At 44.5% G+C, this 17,512-nt stretch overlaps 1 protein-coding gene across 4 annotated transcripts in view; it reads left to right on the top strand.

The window, feature by feature from the left end:
- Positions 1-17,512, top strand: part of LOC119496653 (nectin-2-like) — a 90,607-nt gene that overhangs the window by 7,580 nt on the left and 65,515 nt on the right. Inside the window, exon 1 of one of the 4 annotated variants that reach the window (XM_037784124.1) lies at positions 565-1,010. The exons of 2 other annotated variants lie outside the window; for them this stretch is intronic. In XM_037784124.1, coding sequence (XP_037640052.1) covers positions 923-1,010 — 88 coding nt within the window. In that variant the 5' untranslated portion in view covers positions 565-922. Of the gene's footprint in view, positions 1-564; positions 1,011-8,617; positions 8,642-17,512 lie in introns of those variants that run through there. One more of the 4 variants, XM_037784127.1, reaches the window with a different exon arrangement.

The raw sequence follows: 17,512 nt of genomic DNA, 5'->3' as shown, positions 1-17,512 counted from the left end.
AAAAAAGAATAAAAAAAGGGAAAGGACCAAAAAAAATAATAATAAGTAAGCTAAGATTACTTTGAGGCAATATTGAAAAATAATAAATATAATAATAAATGGAGCTGATACTTCTTTTGGAAAAATATCACCATATGGGGATATTCCTGGATATTACTCTTTTTGGTTAATTAATGATTATTTAAGTGTTTGCATATATAGCAAGATTACTTTGTGGCAATATTGAGACTAAATGGAGCTCTTGGAAAATATCGCCATATAGGGATATTTCCTGGATATGACTCTTTTTGGATAATTTCCATTCATGATAAAAAAAAACAAAAACAAAGTAAAACCTGCTGCGCACTTTAGATGCTGTCTAGATGTGTTTTCCAAGGGGGAAAAATGCTTTTGGCGTTTTTCAACAAGTTGTTCCCAGAGTCCCCCCTCCTCATGGTCCTAATTGTTTTTTTGGAGCAGCAGCAGCAGCAGCAGCAGCAGAGAGCTGTGACGCCTCTCAGCCTGATGACATCACCCAGTCAGTCAGTCGGACAGCCAAGCGCTCTGAGGAACTAGTTGTTGGAGTAGAGAGAGAGAGAGAGAGAGAGAAAGAGCGAGAGCGAGAGAGAGAGAGAGAGAGAGAGAGAGAGAAGGAGCGCGCAGCAGCACTTCATTACATCCAGAGAGCACCAGCTGGAGGAAATATTCACCTGTGCGCCACCAGGACGCATTCACAAGGATTTGTTTCATTAATTTCCAGCAGACTCCTTACAGTCTTAAAGGCGCAGTGAAGGACTCTGTCGGACGTCTAGTCCTGAAAGCCAAACAAGTTTATTTAGCCTCAGTGAGCTTTTTACGCACACGGAAGCTTGAAGGTTTTATTCCGGAGAGACTAACTGCGCGCCTGTTTTCATAAAGAGAAGGAAGAGGGAAACCAAAAACCATGGCGAGACATGACGACCGAAATTGGCACGACTGCTCCAAAATGCTCGGACTCCTCTGCCTGGTTGCCTCCATGCTCACTCCACACGGTAAGAAAACGACCACTTATAAAAACTTAATAAGTGTCCAGCTGGTTGTGAGCAGCAGCTGCACCTTCATTTCTTCTTCTCAGAGCTTTTTAATAATGTATAAGAGGAGATATACATTTAAACCTGACTGACTATATAGCACCTGTCAGGGCGGTGACAGGAGCAGGGAAAATCCAGCAGGTGATTTCCTCACTCTCTCTGTGTGTGCTGTGCGAGGTTTTTCAGCTTTAACCACTAAAATGTGTTCAGACTTAATGTTTTTTTAAAGTTCTGCCTCTTTCTTTTTCCTTATTTGCTTATTTGCTTTTGGTCATGAGCTCTCTGTTTCGCTCTTTGGACCCGAGTTTCGGTCGATGACTCAACGCCATGTTTGGTTTTCCTCTAAGGTGTGGCTCTGTGGAGCAGCAAGGTGTTTTTCCCACCAGGTGACTGCTGGCCTCTATATAGTAGACTTCTCTCCTTCTTTTTTAACTGAGTCACTGTTCCCCTAAAGCCACCATTCATCCCCCCTGCTCCTTTTCTTCCTTCTGTCTGCACATCATCTTCTATTAGTTACACTTCAGTTGAGAAAAAAAGAAGCTTGAAACAGCTTTTAATGTACACAGAGAGAGAAACTCTGATGTTAAACTCTTATCTTTTCTGGCTTCCTTTTTTTTAGTTGTAACTTCTGCATAATTTAAATACAGTGAACCCCAATGTAGGCCTTTATTGTATTAGTATTACTTTAAACAAAGTATCTTTGTTATTTTGTTTTTTTTGTTATGTGTGTTTTTTTGTTTGCTTTTTTGTTTTTTTAACTCTACTCTTTCTGTTTTGTCATTATTATTGTTATTTCTTTTCTTGGTTTTGTTTTGGTTTTGAATGTTGAGGCTGTTTTCTCTTATAGTGTACTTGATGGGTTTGTCTCATCTATGTAAAAGTTGGTTTATAGACTGTTGTAATTAAAAACAGTGGATTGCATATATGAAAACTGCGTTGAAAAAAGGGATAAAAATAAAGAATAAAAAAAAATAAACAAATTATCAGGCCACCCCCTGTGTCACCTGTTTAAACAGGTGAATTATTCAGGTCTTTTCCAGTCCACTTGATCCTGTGTGGCCTACAGGTACCACTGCCACAGAGAGTAGGCCCAGAGAAAACATCCCTGGCATGCAGTTAACCCATTAACATATGAATACGTGTGGTATGAAACCAGTTCAACATTGTCTCTGCTTCCTCGCTGGGCCGGCTATTTGTTTTGTGCAGTAATTGGGGCAAGAATGTAGGACTAGATCTAACGCTCTGGCACAGCCACAGTATACATTTTCAGGAGTGACTGTACAGTAATGTAGTTGATAGTGCTTGTTGTTATAATCACGACTCATAAGCACAGTCACTCTTTTGACTTATTCATGCAGTGGACCTTTTTTCGTCCAATTTCATTTTACCGAACATGAAGTGCTCTTAGGGGAGGGAGAAAAGTGGGGGGGGGGAAACAAAACAAAAGCTTTTACATATTTATGAGCGAGGAAAAACGCGAGGCTAAACCAGAACAAGCGAAAACACTGCTTTTAGTTTTCTTTCATTTAAGTCTTTTTTTTTTCCTAGAGTGAACCTCTGACCTCCTTTGGGGTAATGGTGAAGATATGCAACTTAAGCTGCAACTTTTCCCTCGTCTGCTTTGCATTTTTCCCACTTTCTGTCAAGCTGCGACAGCAGCCACTTACTTCCACCTTCCATCCTGCGTCTGAGAGAAGTTAATTTAATTCTCTGCAAAGTTTTCACTTTAATATGGCCTAGCTGTAATGTAAGAATACCATATTGAGGTTGATGGGTTTTTAATTAAAGGTAGGCTTCTGTAGTTACACATGCGTATATATACAACTTAATAGAAGCAGGCAGGTGGGGGTCCAATTTAAGCTCTGAAATTACACTATGATACAACCCCCACCCACCAAGTCAAGGTTGTGAGGGACCGTGGATGTGGGTCAGAAAGGCTTGGCCCGTTACCATGGAGATGTTTTTATTGGAAGAGGAGTGGGCTTATGTGAGGGGGGGTATGAGGCTATGGCAGCATTGTCTTTATGGCTGAGTAAGCTGCGTGTGTGCAGGGGGTGACTGGCTGCCTGAAAAACTGGTGGGCATGCAGGGTCAGGGCCGGGGGAGGAGGCTGCTTCCTTCTCTGCTCACAAATATGTTAATGTTTGTCTTTGTGTACCTGAAGTCCTTCTGCAAAGCTAATCTTGATGGCCTCTCTCAGTTTCGAGGAAACCGGTCGCTTTTCGGCAGCCTGCTGCAGTGTGCAGGGTTGCAGCTGAGTTTCAGGGTTTGCTGGAGAACTGAACGGGCGGCGTCTGATTAAGACAGGCGACGCCGCCCAAACTCCCCCCCCTTCCCACCCGCCACTTGAAAACTCCCTCTCTCCCGCCATCCCTTGCTCCCTCCTCCACCCGCCCCCGCCGTCGAGTACATACAGGGGCCTTGTTCTCGTCTCTCTTTATTTTCGTCTATCTTTCATTCTCTCCTGTCCAGTGCTTTTGTTTGAGTGACGGCGGCGTATTCAAATGACCTCCCTCCCCCGTCTCCCAGCCTCTCTTTGGACTGAAGGCCATGCTGTTTATGACAGGAAGAACATGCAGACAGACAGGGAAATGAACAACTCGTGACCTCACCGTGGCTGTAGGATTCCTCGTCACCCCATTACTTGTGAAAATGCTGCAGATTTGCCAGCATTTTCACAACACCCTGCCCTCCCACGAACACACAGGCAATGAGAAACTCTGAGGTGATGTTTCTTTTGGCAGTCCTACTTGTGCGATATCTCAAACTATTCGCTCTAACTATTTCCCGGCACATGGAGAGATTCTGTGTGAACATTGTAGTCCTGCCAAGCCCGCGACCATTCATCATTGCAACAGAGAGAGAGAGCGTTACATTTAGTCTATTAAAAGGATTTTGATTGATGGATAACGAGAGAAGTTTGTTTTTGTTCCTCCCTAATAAAAGAAGGAAAAAGTAAGTCCTTAGTGTCTCATTAGTCCCAGCGGAGCGAGAGGCTTAGGTCTTGGTTTGGTTTTTGTGTTAATGGCTGTCTCCATTAGGTCCTATCATTATGTAAATGAGTCGTCCTCTCCCCCTTCGCACCGGACCTGTAAATGTCAGAAGGATTTTGAAAAGGTCAGGTGTGTGTCTATATGTGTGTAAAAAAGTCTGGTTCTGGCCGTGTCATTCGCTGGTACGTAAACACACTTCTTGTTTAAATGACACATCAATAACCTCCTCCTCCCCCTTATAATCACCATTAAGAGTTCGTTGATTCAGACATAAACTTGTGCTTGGATTTACAGCTTAATGGAGACGTGAGAGTGATACCAAGCGCGTGTGTGTGTGTGTGTGTGTGTGTTTCTACATGGTCCCATTAATTTTAAATAACTGAATTGTAGAATGACTGAAGCAGGTATTTGGCATTTCGCCAAATGAGCTTAATAATTTTAGACAGCTTTCTGTTATTTCACCAGGTACGCTATTGAAGAAAAAAAAAAGAGATTTCAGCTTAGTGGCAATATTTAATGGCTGCCTGGAAATGGAGTACCTCTTATCCAACATTAAGCTAGAGACGACGAATGGAAAGCTTTTTAATAGATGTATTGAAAACATTTTAGCAGCGGGCAGTTTTAATTTTAAAAACCTTTTTTTTTATATGAAGCGATATTGATTTAAAATAACGTTGATCCTCAACATGCAGGGTTTTAGATGTACAGTTATTTTGATAGATGAGTTTCAGTGGAATGACTTTTGTTTTGTAGACTTTTCATTATCAATGACCAGAAACACAAAGGATCCATCAGGTTTATTGTTGACTGGGCAAATATTATTAGACAGGACGGATGGATCTGAAGAGAGGGAGGTCGATGAGCACGAGTCACTGCAGTCTTGTTGCATTTTGGGTCGCGGTATTGGACGACAAACACAAATGAGTACACACACACATGTACACACACAGCTGGTGATGAATAAGGGCAGCAACTGGAGGCTGCGCTGTAAGTCAGATGGCATTCCAATAATAGGGAGGAACCGTCACGTCGCAGGATGACAGTGCATGTGTGCTTCTTTCAGGAAGTGGTGTGTGTCATCCTCATCGGCAACCCTGTTATCTTCCACACACATCAGATCTGAGGACATCCTTTTTTTATCACTCCCCGCTCATTTAACTCACTCTCTTTAAGGACACCAACTTGTAAGCATTGATAGTGGCTTTCCTGCAACAAGAGCGCAAATCAGGAGCTCTGTGACGGCTCCATCTCCATGTTCCCCCTCCGCCTGCACCTTCATGCTGGATGGATGGCGGCCTGTGTTGAGGTCACACTGGGAGCCCCCCCATTGCGATGTTTGTGTTTGGCTCCCAGGGTTGCCAGACTGCTAGAGTCGATCCCATCTGATCTGAAGCAAAATGAGCAGAAATCCTCGTCTTTAGAAAGAATGCCAAATGTCATTAGTATGAATGGGGGCAGCGGAGGGGTTTCCAAAAACACAACCGCGCTGGGGTCGATGGTTTTCTTGGCAGATGTGTTGGGTTAAACTGATATACATCGAAACTGTGTGCGTTAGCTCACACACTGATATGAGTTCCCTGCAGGAGACTGTTCCCTACTCTTAACCACCCACGTGTTCCTAGATAATGGACAGTTTTAAGACTGTACTATTTGCAGGAGTAGCATGCCAGCAGCTTATCTTGTATGAAAATGCTATAAGGCATGTGTCTTACTTTATTTCTCAGTCACACACGCATTTCCACACCATTAGTCAAGATACCTTCTGCCAGCTCTGCATTTCCTCATGTCTAACAACCCCCGGATGGAATTTAGGGAGATGCAGGTCAAACCCATTCCAGCTCAGCCAATGTGGAGAATGAGCGGTAATTCCAATTGAAGATCCATTGAAAGGCAGCCAAACTGTTTAAAATGAAATCCCCTTAATTAACTAGACTTGGGAGATGGGCGTCTCTGTGACCCCGCTGTAGTAAAATCACCGAGGAGGAGCGGCGGCGAAGGAGGAGGAACGGAACGGGGGGTGGTGAGGGGGATGTCGACATTTTCAAATTCCACATCGCAGCGTCTTGGCAGAGGGGATGAAGGAGGATTTCACAAAAAACTGTGCGAGGGAGTGAACCAGGGAGGCCAAGAATTATCAGCTCATTTGTAATTTAGTCGCACCTCCCTCCCCTCTTCTCCTCCCTCTCTTAAAGCATGACACACATATTTAACAGCCAGAGAGGCCCTCCATTGTGGACAGAAATGCACTAACCTTTCTCTTTTTATTATCGTTACCTGACCTGCAACCTCTCCCTGTCATCTTTCCTCCGCTTTCTTCTGTCTTTGTCACATGCTTTTATTTAAAAAATCCTCCCCATCGTGGACTCAGCAGATCTGTGTGCAGCTAAGCACCGAGGCCCTTGACTGTGTCCTCCTCAGCGTGTCCCTATACATACACACACACACATGCACGCGGCAGCTCATTAGCAGTCACCTTAATGTGTCTAAATGTAGTTTGCGAGGTGGAAGGTGGTTTGCGTTATTGATCCTGTATTGAATGGTGGATGATGCAGTGCCCTTATGTGATATTGAAAACATTTAGGGCTCGCTCCGTCGACGTGACAGCGCCAAGAAACATCTCTCTCTCCCCTCCTCCTCTGATAATCCCTCCCGGTGTCCTCCCTGCCCCCAGTTTGTGAAAATGTCGAGCCAGTTTTTCTGTTACTTCCTTTTACGTCCCTCCACACATTTTGTTCCTTTTATCAACATGTGTTACCAGCGACGTAACAGCCGTTTTGTCCATTTTTGTTATCTGTCTGCGCACCTTTGCTCCTCTATTAATACACACACAGACGTGCAGCATCTTCGTCACATCTGACTTTGACAAGGTCAAGTCAAATTCACACTTATCAGAGGCAGCGGACAGGCTGGCTACAGGAGGAAATTGAATTTGGTGTGACAGGGGTCTTGTCAGGGCTCTGGGAGCTGGATGTAGAGTCATGCTCCCTAAAAAACCTTATGCACACCGACTGCTTTCAATTCACTCGGCTTTTCTCCTGATCCCAGCAGACTTATCTAACGGGGTCAAATTACACACTGTAATATAAAGAAAAATGTGGTGTTCTTAAAGATATAATCTCCGAAATATGAGATAAGAAAAACACAATACGCCATCGCCGAGATAATACACAACAGGTTTATTTCTCATGAAAGCAAGTGGAGAGTGTTTCACAAGACAGGCGTTGTTGTTGCGATCCTACAACTCTATGGTGCCACTGATATCAGTGCTATCTATTGTTTCACTTGTTGGTTTCGAACTGTGCCGCCATGCTATTGCGATAAACAAGCAGCACAGTCGTCATCGGTGCCCAGAGCCTTGAAAAGGCAGGAGCGTTCAAATCTTCCCCCTGAAGCAAATGGCACATTAAGGTCAAATAGAGGCAGCAGGTTTATTCTGTTATCAGGCCTGTGTTTTGTCAACAGGGTGTGTCGGGGTTTGTTTGGTGTGGCTCCGCAGGGAGAGCAGGTCCTCCTTTCGTTTAAAGCCATTTGTCTCATTCATGTGTTCAACTGATTGCCTGCTCTCCAGTCGGTCACTTGTCACTCTCCCCCCTGTCACATTTGTTCCTTTTTACTTCCACTCCTCCATCTTGATTCCTCTGCCCTCTTCGTCTCTCTCTGTTTACGTCTCCCCCTAATGCTCCAAACTTCCCTCTCGCTGTAATTTGGTCCGCATAATTGCTCCATCTGCTCAGTAAACTGCTGTCTCTTACTGTATCTCTTTTCCTCCTCCTCGTCCTGTTCTTTGTTCTCCTCCGCTCCGTTCTTAGTCATCAATCCCTCGTTTCTGCTTCTGTAATTGGAATGTCTGTTTCTCTCCTCTATCCTCTTACTCTCTCTTTCCCCCTTAATCTCTCCCTCCCTCTCTTGTCCTCTTCCGCAGCTTTCTTCCTCTCCCTGTCCCACCGTCCAATTCCCCAGTTGTCTCCTCCACCTATGTCAGCCCCATAGTTTCTCTTTAAGCTTATCCAAACTGCCTATGCTACTTTCCCTCTCCTACTCTCATTTGCTCCCTCTATCTCTCGCTCCACTTTCCTTCATACCTCCTTAACAGCCCCCGCCCTCCCTACAGACATTTGTATTGCAGGCATCTGTACCTTCCTACCTCTCCTAACGAGGTCTTCTGTTTCTTTTTTCTTCTCCACATCAATCACTCTCTCTCTCTCTCTCTCTCTCTCTCACATACACTTTTCCTCCTCTCCCTCTTTCTCTTCTAATGGCCAAGAACACCACCTCCCACTCCGCCCTGCTGGGCATTTTTTGAAGGTTAAGTTGCTGTGACACTTTTACAGTGTTTCCCCCCACCTCATCCCCTCCCCGATTGTCTCACCCTCCTCTCCTCTCCCTCCTCTCCTCTCCCTCCTCTCCTCTTCCTCGCCCCGGCTGCGGAACGACACTCATCACCACCAACTCCTTAACACGTGACCGCAAATGCAAAGCACAAACAGCACGTCGCGGACACATGCACCCAATTCTGAGGGCTGATTTGATGGTTGAATCACTTGATTACTGTACAGAGGACAGGAAAGGGGAAGTGGCAGAACAAAGTCAAGTAAGCGGGTGAGCTAAGCATGAGAGGTAAAACGGGAGAAATGGAAACAGATGCAGGGTTTTTATTTCATTTCAGCAGAGCTAACCTGTCGTGCAGCACCGGGATCAGGCTGACAATGTCCACTCCCCTGCTGCTACATGCTGTCACACACTCCTCTCCCCCGCAGGCGGTTACTAGGCCAGTAATATAGCTTGACTCATCTAACAGAAATCTCACACTGTAGCTGAAAGGAGCTTACATTTGAAGAGTTAATTCCCCGTGTACAATCTAATACTATAACAGAAAACTAGCTTTGTGACGATTAATGTTAATTTTTTGGTGAGATTGTGTCTGAGAGGTACTATACACATGTACAACACATATAAGTCATTCCTCTATAATGCTGCATCATAATGTGGCATAAGTGCGGACTTTTCCTGGTTTTAATGGCTGCATTACAGTAAAGTGGTGTAATTTTCGGAACTTACCAGACTGTTCCAGCTATTCTATTATTTGCCTTTACCCACATGATGATTATTCATCAGAAATCTCATTGTGCAAAGATTTGGTGAAAGCACCAATAGTCAACCCTACAATATCATTGCAATACTGATATTGAGGTATTTGGTAAAAAATATTGTGATATTTGATTTTCTCCATATCGCCCAGTCCTACTTTAAGTATTAGACTGTTGATCAGACAAAACAAGCAATTTGAACATGTCGCCATGGGCACCATAAATCACATCTTCTTCATAATTACCTGTTTATTTAACATACATACTGTATGCACCAGAATAATTTTGCATTCGACAGCAGCAGCCTAGAGATGTTGTTTTTAGTGCAGACAGTCAGCCGGTTGCTGCCAGACAGAATGATGCACTTGGTGTTACTGAAAACAGAGACACTATTGTTCTCAGCCCAAGCTTAGAGACCCTCCGCCTCCTCCCTCCTCTCAGACTCTCCCCCCCTAATCCAGGTGAGCCGAGGGAGACCATTGAAAAGGCCATCTATTGTCCTCCCTCCCCCCTTCTCTTTCCTCCCTCTGCACCACACCTGTATCAATGGACAGCCCTGCCTTTGAGTAGTGGCCCTAGAGGGAAAGTGGCTTTGTAACAAGAGATGATTGGGTAGTTTCTCCTGAAATGGAGGCTGATGGAGGGGCTTTTTCTGTTGTGTGGACGGACCACTGCGGTGCCTATTTAACAGGTTTTCCTGGTACGCAAGTCCTTGATACGCTCCTCAAAGGGCGTTTGTGTGTTGAAAGTTAAAATATTTGCCAGTTCCTATGCGATATGCATGTTTACTCTGTGCATGTATCATACACTTGCTTATTTGGCTGCTTGCTGTTTTGGCTTTCTATCTTGGCCTCTTTAGGAAGAGCCAGGAGGGAGGGGATGAGAGAGGAGAGGGGGAAGAGATGGAGCAAGCAGTAGACACAGTATCTTCTCTGCTGACTAGTACTTGTCACTGAGGGCCCTCTGGGTGTGTGCGCTCGCTCCCTCAGCTCGCTGGGAGACATCTCCTGAACCCACCTCCTTTTTTAAAAGCTTTTTAAAGGAAACACTTTAACCGCTTACTTCTGTCCTTTCCCCCTCTTCCCACTTTCCTCTTCTCGCAAACAAGCTCGCGGCTGATTCGTGCACCAGTGATTCATGAATTTATCTCTGGCATGGCACAGTCATGCAGGGTGCACGCATGAGTGTGTGTGCGTCGAGTGTGCGCAGGGTCTGAGGAGCGACGGAAAAAGGCTGCGTGCTAGGGAGGGGTGCGGGGGCAGAGAGGGAGTGTGCTGTGATGCCAGCCCTGATTAGAGCAGTAGCACTCGCCGTTTAAACATACATTTAAATAGACACAGCCTCGGGAAGATTGGGGCGTGGGGGGGGGGGGGGGGGGGGGGGGGGGGGGTGAGGTGAAGAAGAGAGGATGTGGTTCCTCTGCTTGTGTAAACTAACACAAGTGTTCTCAGTAGTTCTGGTTTTAAATAGAAGTCCCTCCGGCTCAACCTACCAACTTTCCCTTGTTCATTTGTTTGTCTCTCTCTTTTCTCCCCACTGTCTCACTCTCCACTTTGCTCTTTCCTTTTTGACACAGAATTGCTTTATCTGGGATGGATTATTGATGTCCTCTGTAGACGTTTCCCTCCGTGCTGCCCATCTCCATCCTTCTCCTCGGCATTCTTTTACATGACTCTCTCTCTCTCTCTCGCGGCCGCTCGTTTTGGCTGTCATCCCTGTGCCAGCCAGTTCCCTTCCTCTCTTTCAATTTATCTCTCCTCCTCATTCCTTCCAGATGACTCTCGTTGTCCCGTCTCTCCCTTCATCACCTTAGCCCATTGTGAGTTTACTTCCTGCCTTTCTCCCTCCTCCCCCTCCTCCTCCTCTTCCGCTTCATTTTTTTCCAACTGTTCAATCCGACCCCCATGCGTCACTCTTCCTTTTCCTCTCTGAACCTGGCTCGGCCTGCTTGTCTTAGGTTTGAGTGTCCTACTTTGATTTCCTCTCTCCTCCCCCCTCTACTCTTTGCTCCTCCCGTCCTCGCTCTGGTGTTTATTTACATAGAGAGGGATGAAGGTAGGGCTGTCAGAGTGGATTGATGGATGGCGAGAGGCCACGGGTGAGGGGATCTGGGTGTTTGATGGACGCCCCTGTCAGTCAGGATACTACTTAAAGAATTGGCTCGTTCGTTATTGTAAAAAGGTGTGGAAGGCTTGCTATGTTAAGATATTCACCTCAGGGAGCTCATTCTTCTCTGGTGTCCTTTTTGTACCCATAGATCTAAAAATATTTCCATAATGCGGCCTTAAAGGTCCTAACAAGCTAAAAAGTAAACCATTCTTTAGCCGTATATTGACATTTTACAACACAGAACCTCTCCATTGACAGAGACTCCACCGCACCGCGTGTCTGCCCTTTTAAAAAAGCTTGTTCCTTGTAGATGACATAATTATGCAGTGTCAACGTGTGACAAGCTGAGCTTAGCTGCATTAGAAGAATTAATATGCACAGCGTAGGAAGGAGCTCGTCCATGATCTTCTAATGCTTATAGCCACTCACACCCCTCCACTCATCTTGGGAAGCCATCACACTCTGGACTGGAGCAAGTTATCTCTGAAGCCATCAGGGCTAATGTTCACCCAGTACAACGTTTTAAGACTCGTGTAATCTCCATCTGTATTGCATTCATTTGTCAAGTGTAATGAATGCACTTGGGTTTTTACTTGGTCATTTAATGCTGACACAAGGGTTAATTGGCCTTAAGGGTAGGCTATGATATCATAGTAATGCCAGTGTGATTACGTATTTAATGCATAATTCAACATCAGACTGGATTTCTATGGAAGTCCCAAACCTGTAGAATAGATATTAATGTGACACTTTTATTGGATTCCAGCTTAATACACATTACATTTTTATAATTTATTGTTATTGTCATATGTATTATCCATTGATTCAAAATGTTCTTTTAGCGACTTTTCCATCCTTATAAGAACAGAAAAATAATGTTTCGTAGAAAACTTGGATATGAAATGAATAAAATCAATACAGTGCAAGATTGTTTAACAAAACTTTTCATTTCAGTTTGAAATAAATTTGCGGAAGTACAGTATTACTAGAGGTGGGGGCAAAAATTGGTACAGCATAGTATCGTGATATTTTGCATGGCAATATTGTATAGATACACGTGCCTGGCCGCTATTCTGTCTTTCAGAAGGTGTTGCTATCTCAGTCTGACGATACTGGTATCATATGAAACTACAACCTAAGGAATCCATTCATACCAACCATGTCATGTTAGCTTGTCGGGAAGAACGCAAAATAACGCTTTAAAGTTACGCTAAATTTGGGCAAGGAAAAACTAGCATGGGGTCCCTTGACCTCTGACCTCAAGATATTTTAATGAAAATGAATGGCGATGAACAGAGTGAAAACTGTATCTTATTAGATAAAACAGATGATGACAAACAGTTGAACAAAGGAAATATATCTTATTGCAATACTCAGCATATCAATTGTATGTACAGTATATTGTGACTTAAATATCGTGATAATATCGTATCGTGGGGCCTCTGGTTATTCCCACCCTTAAGTATTACTGTGTGTGACTTATTAGTACCAGTAAGTGGAGTTGGGAGTCCAGCAGTGCAGCTGCCTGTGCCATATATCATAACACCAAGTACAGGTCGGCTCAGTGAGTCTGTAGCCTGAGATGTGACACAACGTACAAGCCTGAATTATTACAGCAGCGCACTGGCTGAGGTGATTAACTGGCAAAAGAAGTGAGCTTAAGTGCTCTTTGACTTTGCATAGCATTTTTCACGCTTGGTTACATCTCAACTTGAGGCAAACAAACACTGTTAAAAAATGCTTTGATAATCTTTAGCAAGAGTCAGAGAGAAATCTAGAGCTAGAGTTGATTTCAGCTTCTTAGTTTTGAGGATTTGCTGCTTTTTCTGTGTCACATGTCATAGTTCACTGAATGAGTTGTGGTTTTGGACTGTTAGTGGTACACAACAAGCAATTTGAAGACATAACTTTGGGCAAATTGCATAATGCTTTCACTATTTTCTGAAATTTTGTAGATGAATGAATAGTTTAGAGCTGCAACGATTATCGATTAGCTGTCAACTATTAAATTAATCGCCAATTATTTTGATAATCGATTAATTGGTTTGAGTAATTATTTTTTTTAAAAAAGGTTAAAAATTCTCTGAATCCAGCTTCTTAAATGTGAATATTTTCTGGTTTCTTTACTTCTCTATCATAGTAAACTGAATATCTTTGAGTTGCGAACAAAACGAAACATTTGAGGACGCCAACTCATCGACATTTTTCACCCTTTTATAGAGCAAACAACTAATCGATTAATCAAGAAAACAATCAACAGATTAATTGACCACGAAAATAATCGTTAGTTGCATCCCTAGAATAGATTAATTAGAAATATAATTGTTCTCATAATGAAAGTATAGGAGTCTGGGGTACACAATATTGAAAGGAGCACAAGAAGGGGTGTAACGATGCATCGATCCGGATCAATATATTGAGTCAATGATACAGTATCATCAATGCAAAGTGAAAACATCGATGCATATCATCATCTTTTAGATTAAAGATTCTTTATATTGAAATTCCCACGTCACGTCTGTGTCACTATTTCCGTCCAAGTGCACCTCCTTCCTACAGAGCCCAGTTATAAAATCATCAAATCATATTTTAGTTGCTTTTGTGAAATTATATAAATGTCACTGATTGTGTTAAATGGGCATATGATATTATCTCATTAATCGCAGACCCTTTGAATTGAAACAAATCAAAATCGTATCGTGGCAGACTTTGTGACATCAGCAAATATCGTATTATTGTCCAAAGAATCAATATAATATCGTATTGTGATGAAACTTGTGATTTACACCCTATAGGCACGAGTTCTAAAAAGTAGAGATGTATGTTCAAGTGAAACGCTACTGGGAGGACTTTTTGACAAATTGGAGGCGTGGGCCAGTCCAGCACAAAATCATTAGATCACCTGCCAGTCGACAAAGCCCAATTGTGCTGAGTCGGTGATGGCAGAGGCGACAGGGGGGAAACAGAGCTGCAGAGATCATGTGAATGGCATGCAGCGGGATGAGCAAGGGGAAGAGGCGAGTGCAGGCCATGCTGTTAGAGGAAAATGTATGTTGGCAGTAGCTAAAGGGAGGGAAAGAGTGAGAGCACAATGGCGAGAGGAGAGAGAAGCCCGTTACTGAACCATCAGGGGTGGTAATGAGACACAGGTGCGGCCGTGCAACCACATCCCCTATCAGAGAGGAGCATGGGAAGGCTGGAAAGCAGTCAAAAACACTGTAGAGCGACAAGACAGAAGACTCAATGCAACATTTCACTTTGATAGAACATTATTATTTATTAGCATGCACACCCCCATAGGAGTTCTTGAACAATCACCCAAAAACAGTAGGCACCCTGGGGACGCGTCATTACTCTGGGCGCCCGGGCTTTATCTAACTCTCCCATTCATTTGCATCTATTGTGAGCGCCTAGTTAGAAAAAAAATCACAAGTGCAACACATTAAAAACAAGCATGACATGCAGCCACATCACAGGAATAATTCTGGGTCTTTGTTTGTAGTTCATCATCATCTCTGATCATCTCATTTAGACTTTGGATTTTCAAACATATGCTAATGAACGAGGAGCCAGGAAAAGCCAGCGCTTTGCAACACTGCAAACTGATTTCAGCACTTGATTGTTAATGAACTCCTATTTGGGTGCGCTTGCTAAAAACAGAAAGTGTTGGATTAGTTGGAAAAGCTGCTTCGAAAATTGGTTAGCAGAAAAGGATGCAATGAGGAAGAAGATTAAGGAGGACCGAGGGGAGAATGTAAGGTGACAGATTGAGATAGGGGAAAGAGAGAGAGAGAGGAGCAGGGAGGCAAAAGAGGAAAGAAGGGCACAAGCTGCACAGGAAAAGGTGTTAAGACAGTGTCAGGGGTATTGAATCAGAGGGGTGTGTGTATCGAGGATGTGAGCAGCAGATACACACTCCCTGCCGCAGGCTAGCTGGGGTGACTATACTTGCTGCTTTTACTTGTTTTTTTTCCGCCAACTTCCAGATCAGTGAAGTGCACGAAGCAGATGGAAGGTTTAGGAAGGGAGGAGTCACCACAGTAAACAGGCGATACAGAGCAGGTGCAGTCAGCAAGTGCGTGGCTTGTTTGAATGGCCGACATCAGAGAGCGTAAGAGAATGGCCTTTGTGTTCCGCCAATACTGAGCGAGTAAATATTTTGGAAGGGCATGCTGCGTTGGTAGATTGTTCTTTTTAAGCAGCGGGGGTGACAACAGAGGAGGGAAGAGATGAGAGGGGGAAGGAGACGGCGAGCTGGAGGAAACTGTGAAGCAGCGAGCTATGTTTATTCCACCACGCAGAGACGTGAACACAAACTGAGCTTTGTCCTGCCCGCGCCCAGGCTAACTTAATGTTAGAGCTAGCTGTGAGACCTCGGAGAGAGAAGCTAGCATAAACTGCTTTTGCTCTTTCCCCTTCATTTGCTGCCAAATGACATCGCTTACTCTGCTACGGGGTCGCCCTCGCTGCCAGCGGCCACTATCATGAATGAACAATGTGTACTTCTCAGGGTCCCTACCTCTCCTCGGGTGGTGCTTCTCCGCAGGCCGAAGGTGTACACACACGCAGCTATGAATAAGACGATATTCACGCTGAGGCAGTCTTGTTAGAGAGATGTCTGAGGTCTCTTTTTCTACATGGTGTGAGTTGGAATAAACACGCGAACAACACGTTAAACATGCAGTGTGACCTCCGTGGCTGCCCCTGTGGTGTTGTATGTTTTTTTTTTTTACTATTGTGTTATAGCAGGACAGCTCCAGTGGGGGATGAGTGATAAGAGGGGTCATTCATTCATCTCACACACACACCTCCCTCACAGGCCTTTCATCTTTACTCTCACAGGCTTCTCTTGTTCTGTCAGTCTCGCTGAGGAGAAAGAAGGGGAGAGATGGAGGAAGGATGTCAGGGAAGGGGTGAGAGGGGTGTAGGGAAAGGGGGGAGAAAGAAAAGGACATGTTATTTTAGTTCCCTGCAAAACCATCTACCAACCTGCCTCCACCCTACTGCATCATCTCCATTTGGGGAGGTGGGGGGGGAGGGGAGAGTAACAGGTTGCAGAAGTCCTCTCTGCTTCTGTGCCATTTCCTTTTCATCTTTTTTTCCACTCTCCATCTCTTTAATTGTATCCTTCTCATCACATCCTCTCATCGCCTCGCCTCACCCCCTCCCTTCCTCGCTCTTTTCCCCTTTTTCCTCTTCCTCTGTCCATCCCTCGCTCTCCCTGGGGCTTGCCTCAGTGGGTCGGTTCCAGTCTGTCTGTTCGCTGATGACTCCACTTGGAGCAGATGTGATGCTCAGCAGCTGTTGCCCTGCTCTGCAGCATCACCCCCCACCCCCTACTTCTATATATCTCTCTCTGCCTCCCCTTTAATGTCTCTTATGTTCTTATTTATCCACATGTCTTTTTGTTCCCCGCTACGCCGTTACTCAACTGTAAATTGGCGAGCTTCATTTTAATATTTTTCTTCTCAGATCTGTTTTTGTCTTCTCTGACCAGCCACAGCAATTCGTTTCACTTGTCCAGCCTCCCCGATGCAGCTGTTAACGTTCAAAGCACATTAGTTTTTTTTTTTGTCGTAACAATAAGTCTGGAATCTCTGTGCGTTTGTCTGCCACATGAATGCCAACTGTCACACTGTAATCATGGGAAACAAATGCTGGCCATTGATGGCGGCGCGGCAGAGGGCAGAGGGAGGGTATTGTTCTGCCATAAATCTGGCGAAATGAGAGAAATGTTGATTGTGTTGTTGTTGTTAATCCACCCAGGCCCAAAGTTAGAATTAGAATATCTATGTTTAGCTTGATATTAAGATGTATAGAGACAAAATGGGACTTGAAGAGTGATGATGTTATTTAGGCGTACTCCCATCAGTGCCCTGCACGTCTTCACATAGACTTATTATAGTCTTTATTGGCTCTCTCTGTTCATTTCTTTCTGTCTCTGTGCCGCCGTCTTTGTGAGGATTGGCTGGCTGGTGAACTGAGCATCCTCTGACAGGTGTCCTCTTGTCTGAGATTAGAAGAGAAGAGGGAGAGGACTTAGAGGAGGAGGAGGAGGAGGAGGAAGGGGGGGGGGGGGGTCACGTCACTTTGATGACTTCAGCCTGGAGGAATCTGTTTCTGGACAGGCGTGTGGTTGCGTCTGTGTGGCAGGGTGGCGTGTGTGTGTGCATAAGCCCACGTGCGTGCGCGTGTCACACTCACATCTGTAATTGGCTGCTGCAGCCGGTGCCGTCGTGCTCACAGCTCGGCCTCTGATCTTGTGAAAATCTGG

The sequence above is a fragment of the Sebastes umbrosus genome, chromosome 11 (assembly GCF_015220745.1).
Source record: "Sebastes umbrosus isolate fSebUmb1 chromosome 11, fSebUmb1.pri, whole genome shotgun sequence".
NCBI classification, from domain to species: Eukaryota; Metazoa; Chordata; class Actinopteri; order Perciformes; family Sebastidae; genus Sebastes; species Sebastes umbrosus.
This window is presented reverse-complemented; position numbering and strand designations above follow the sequence as displayed.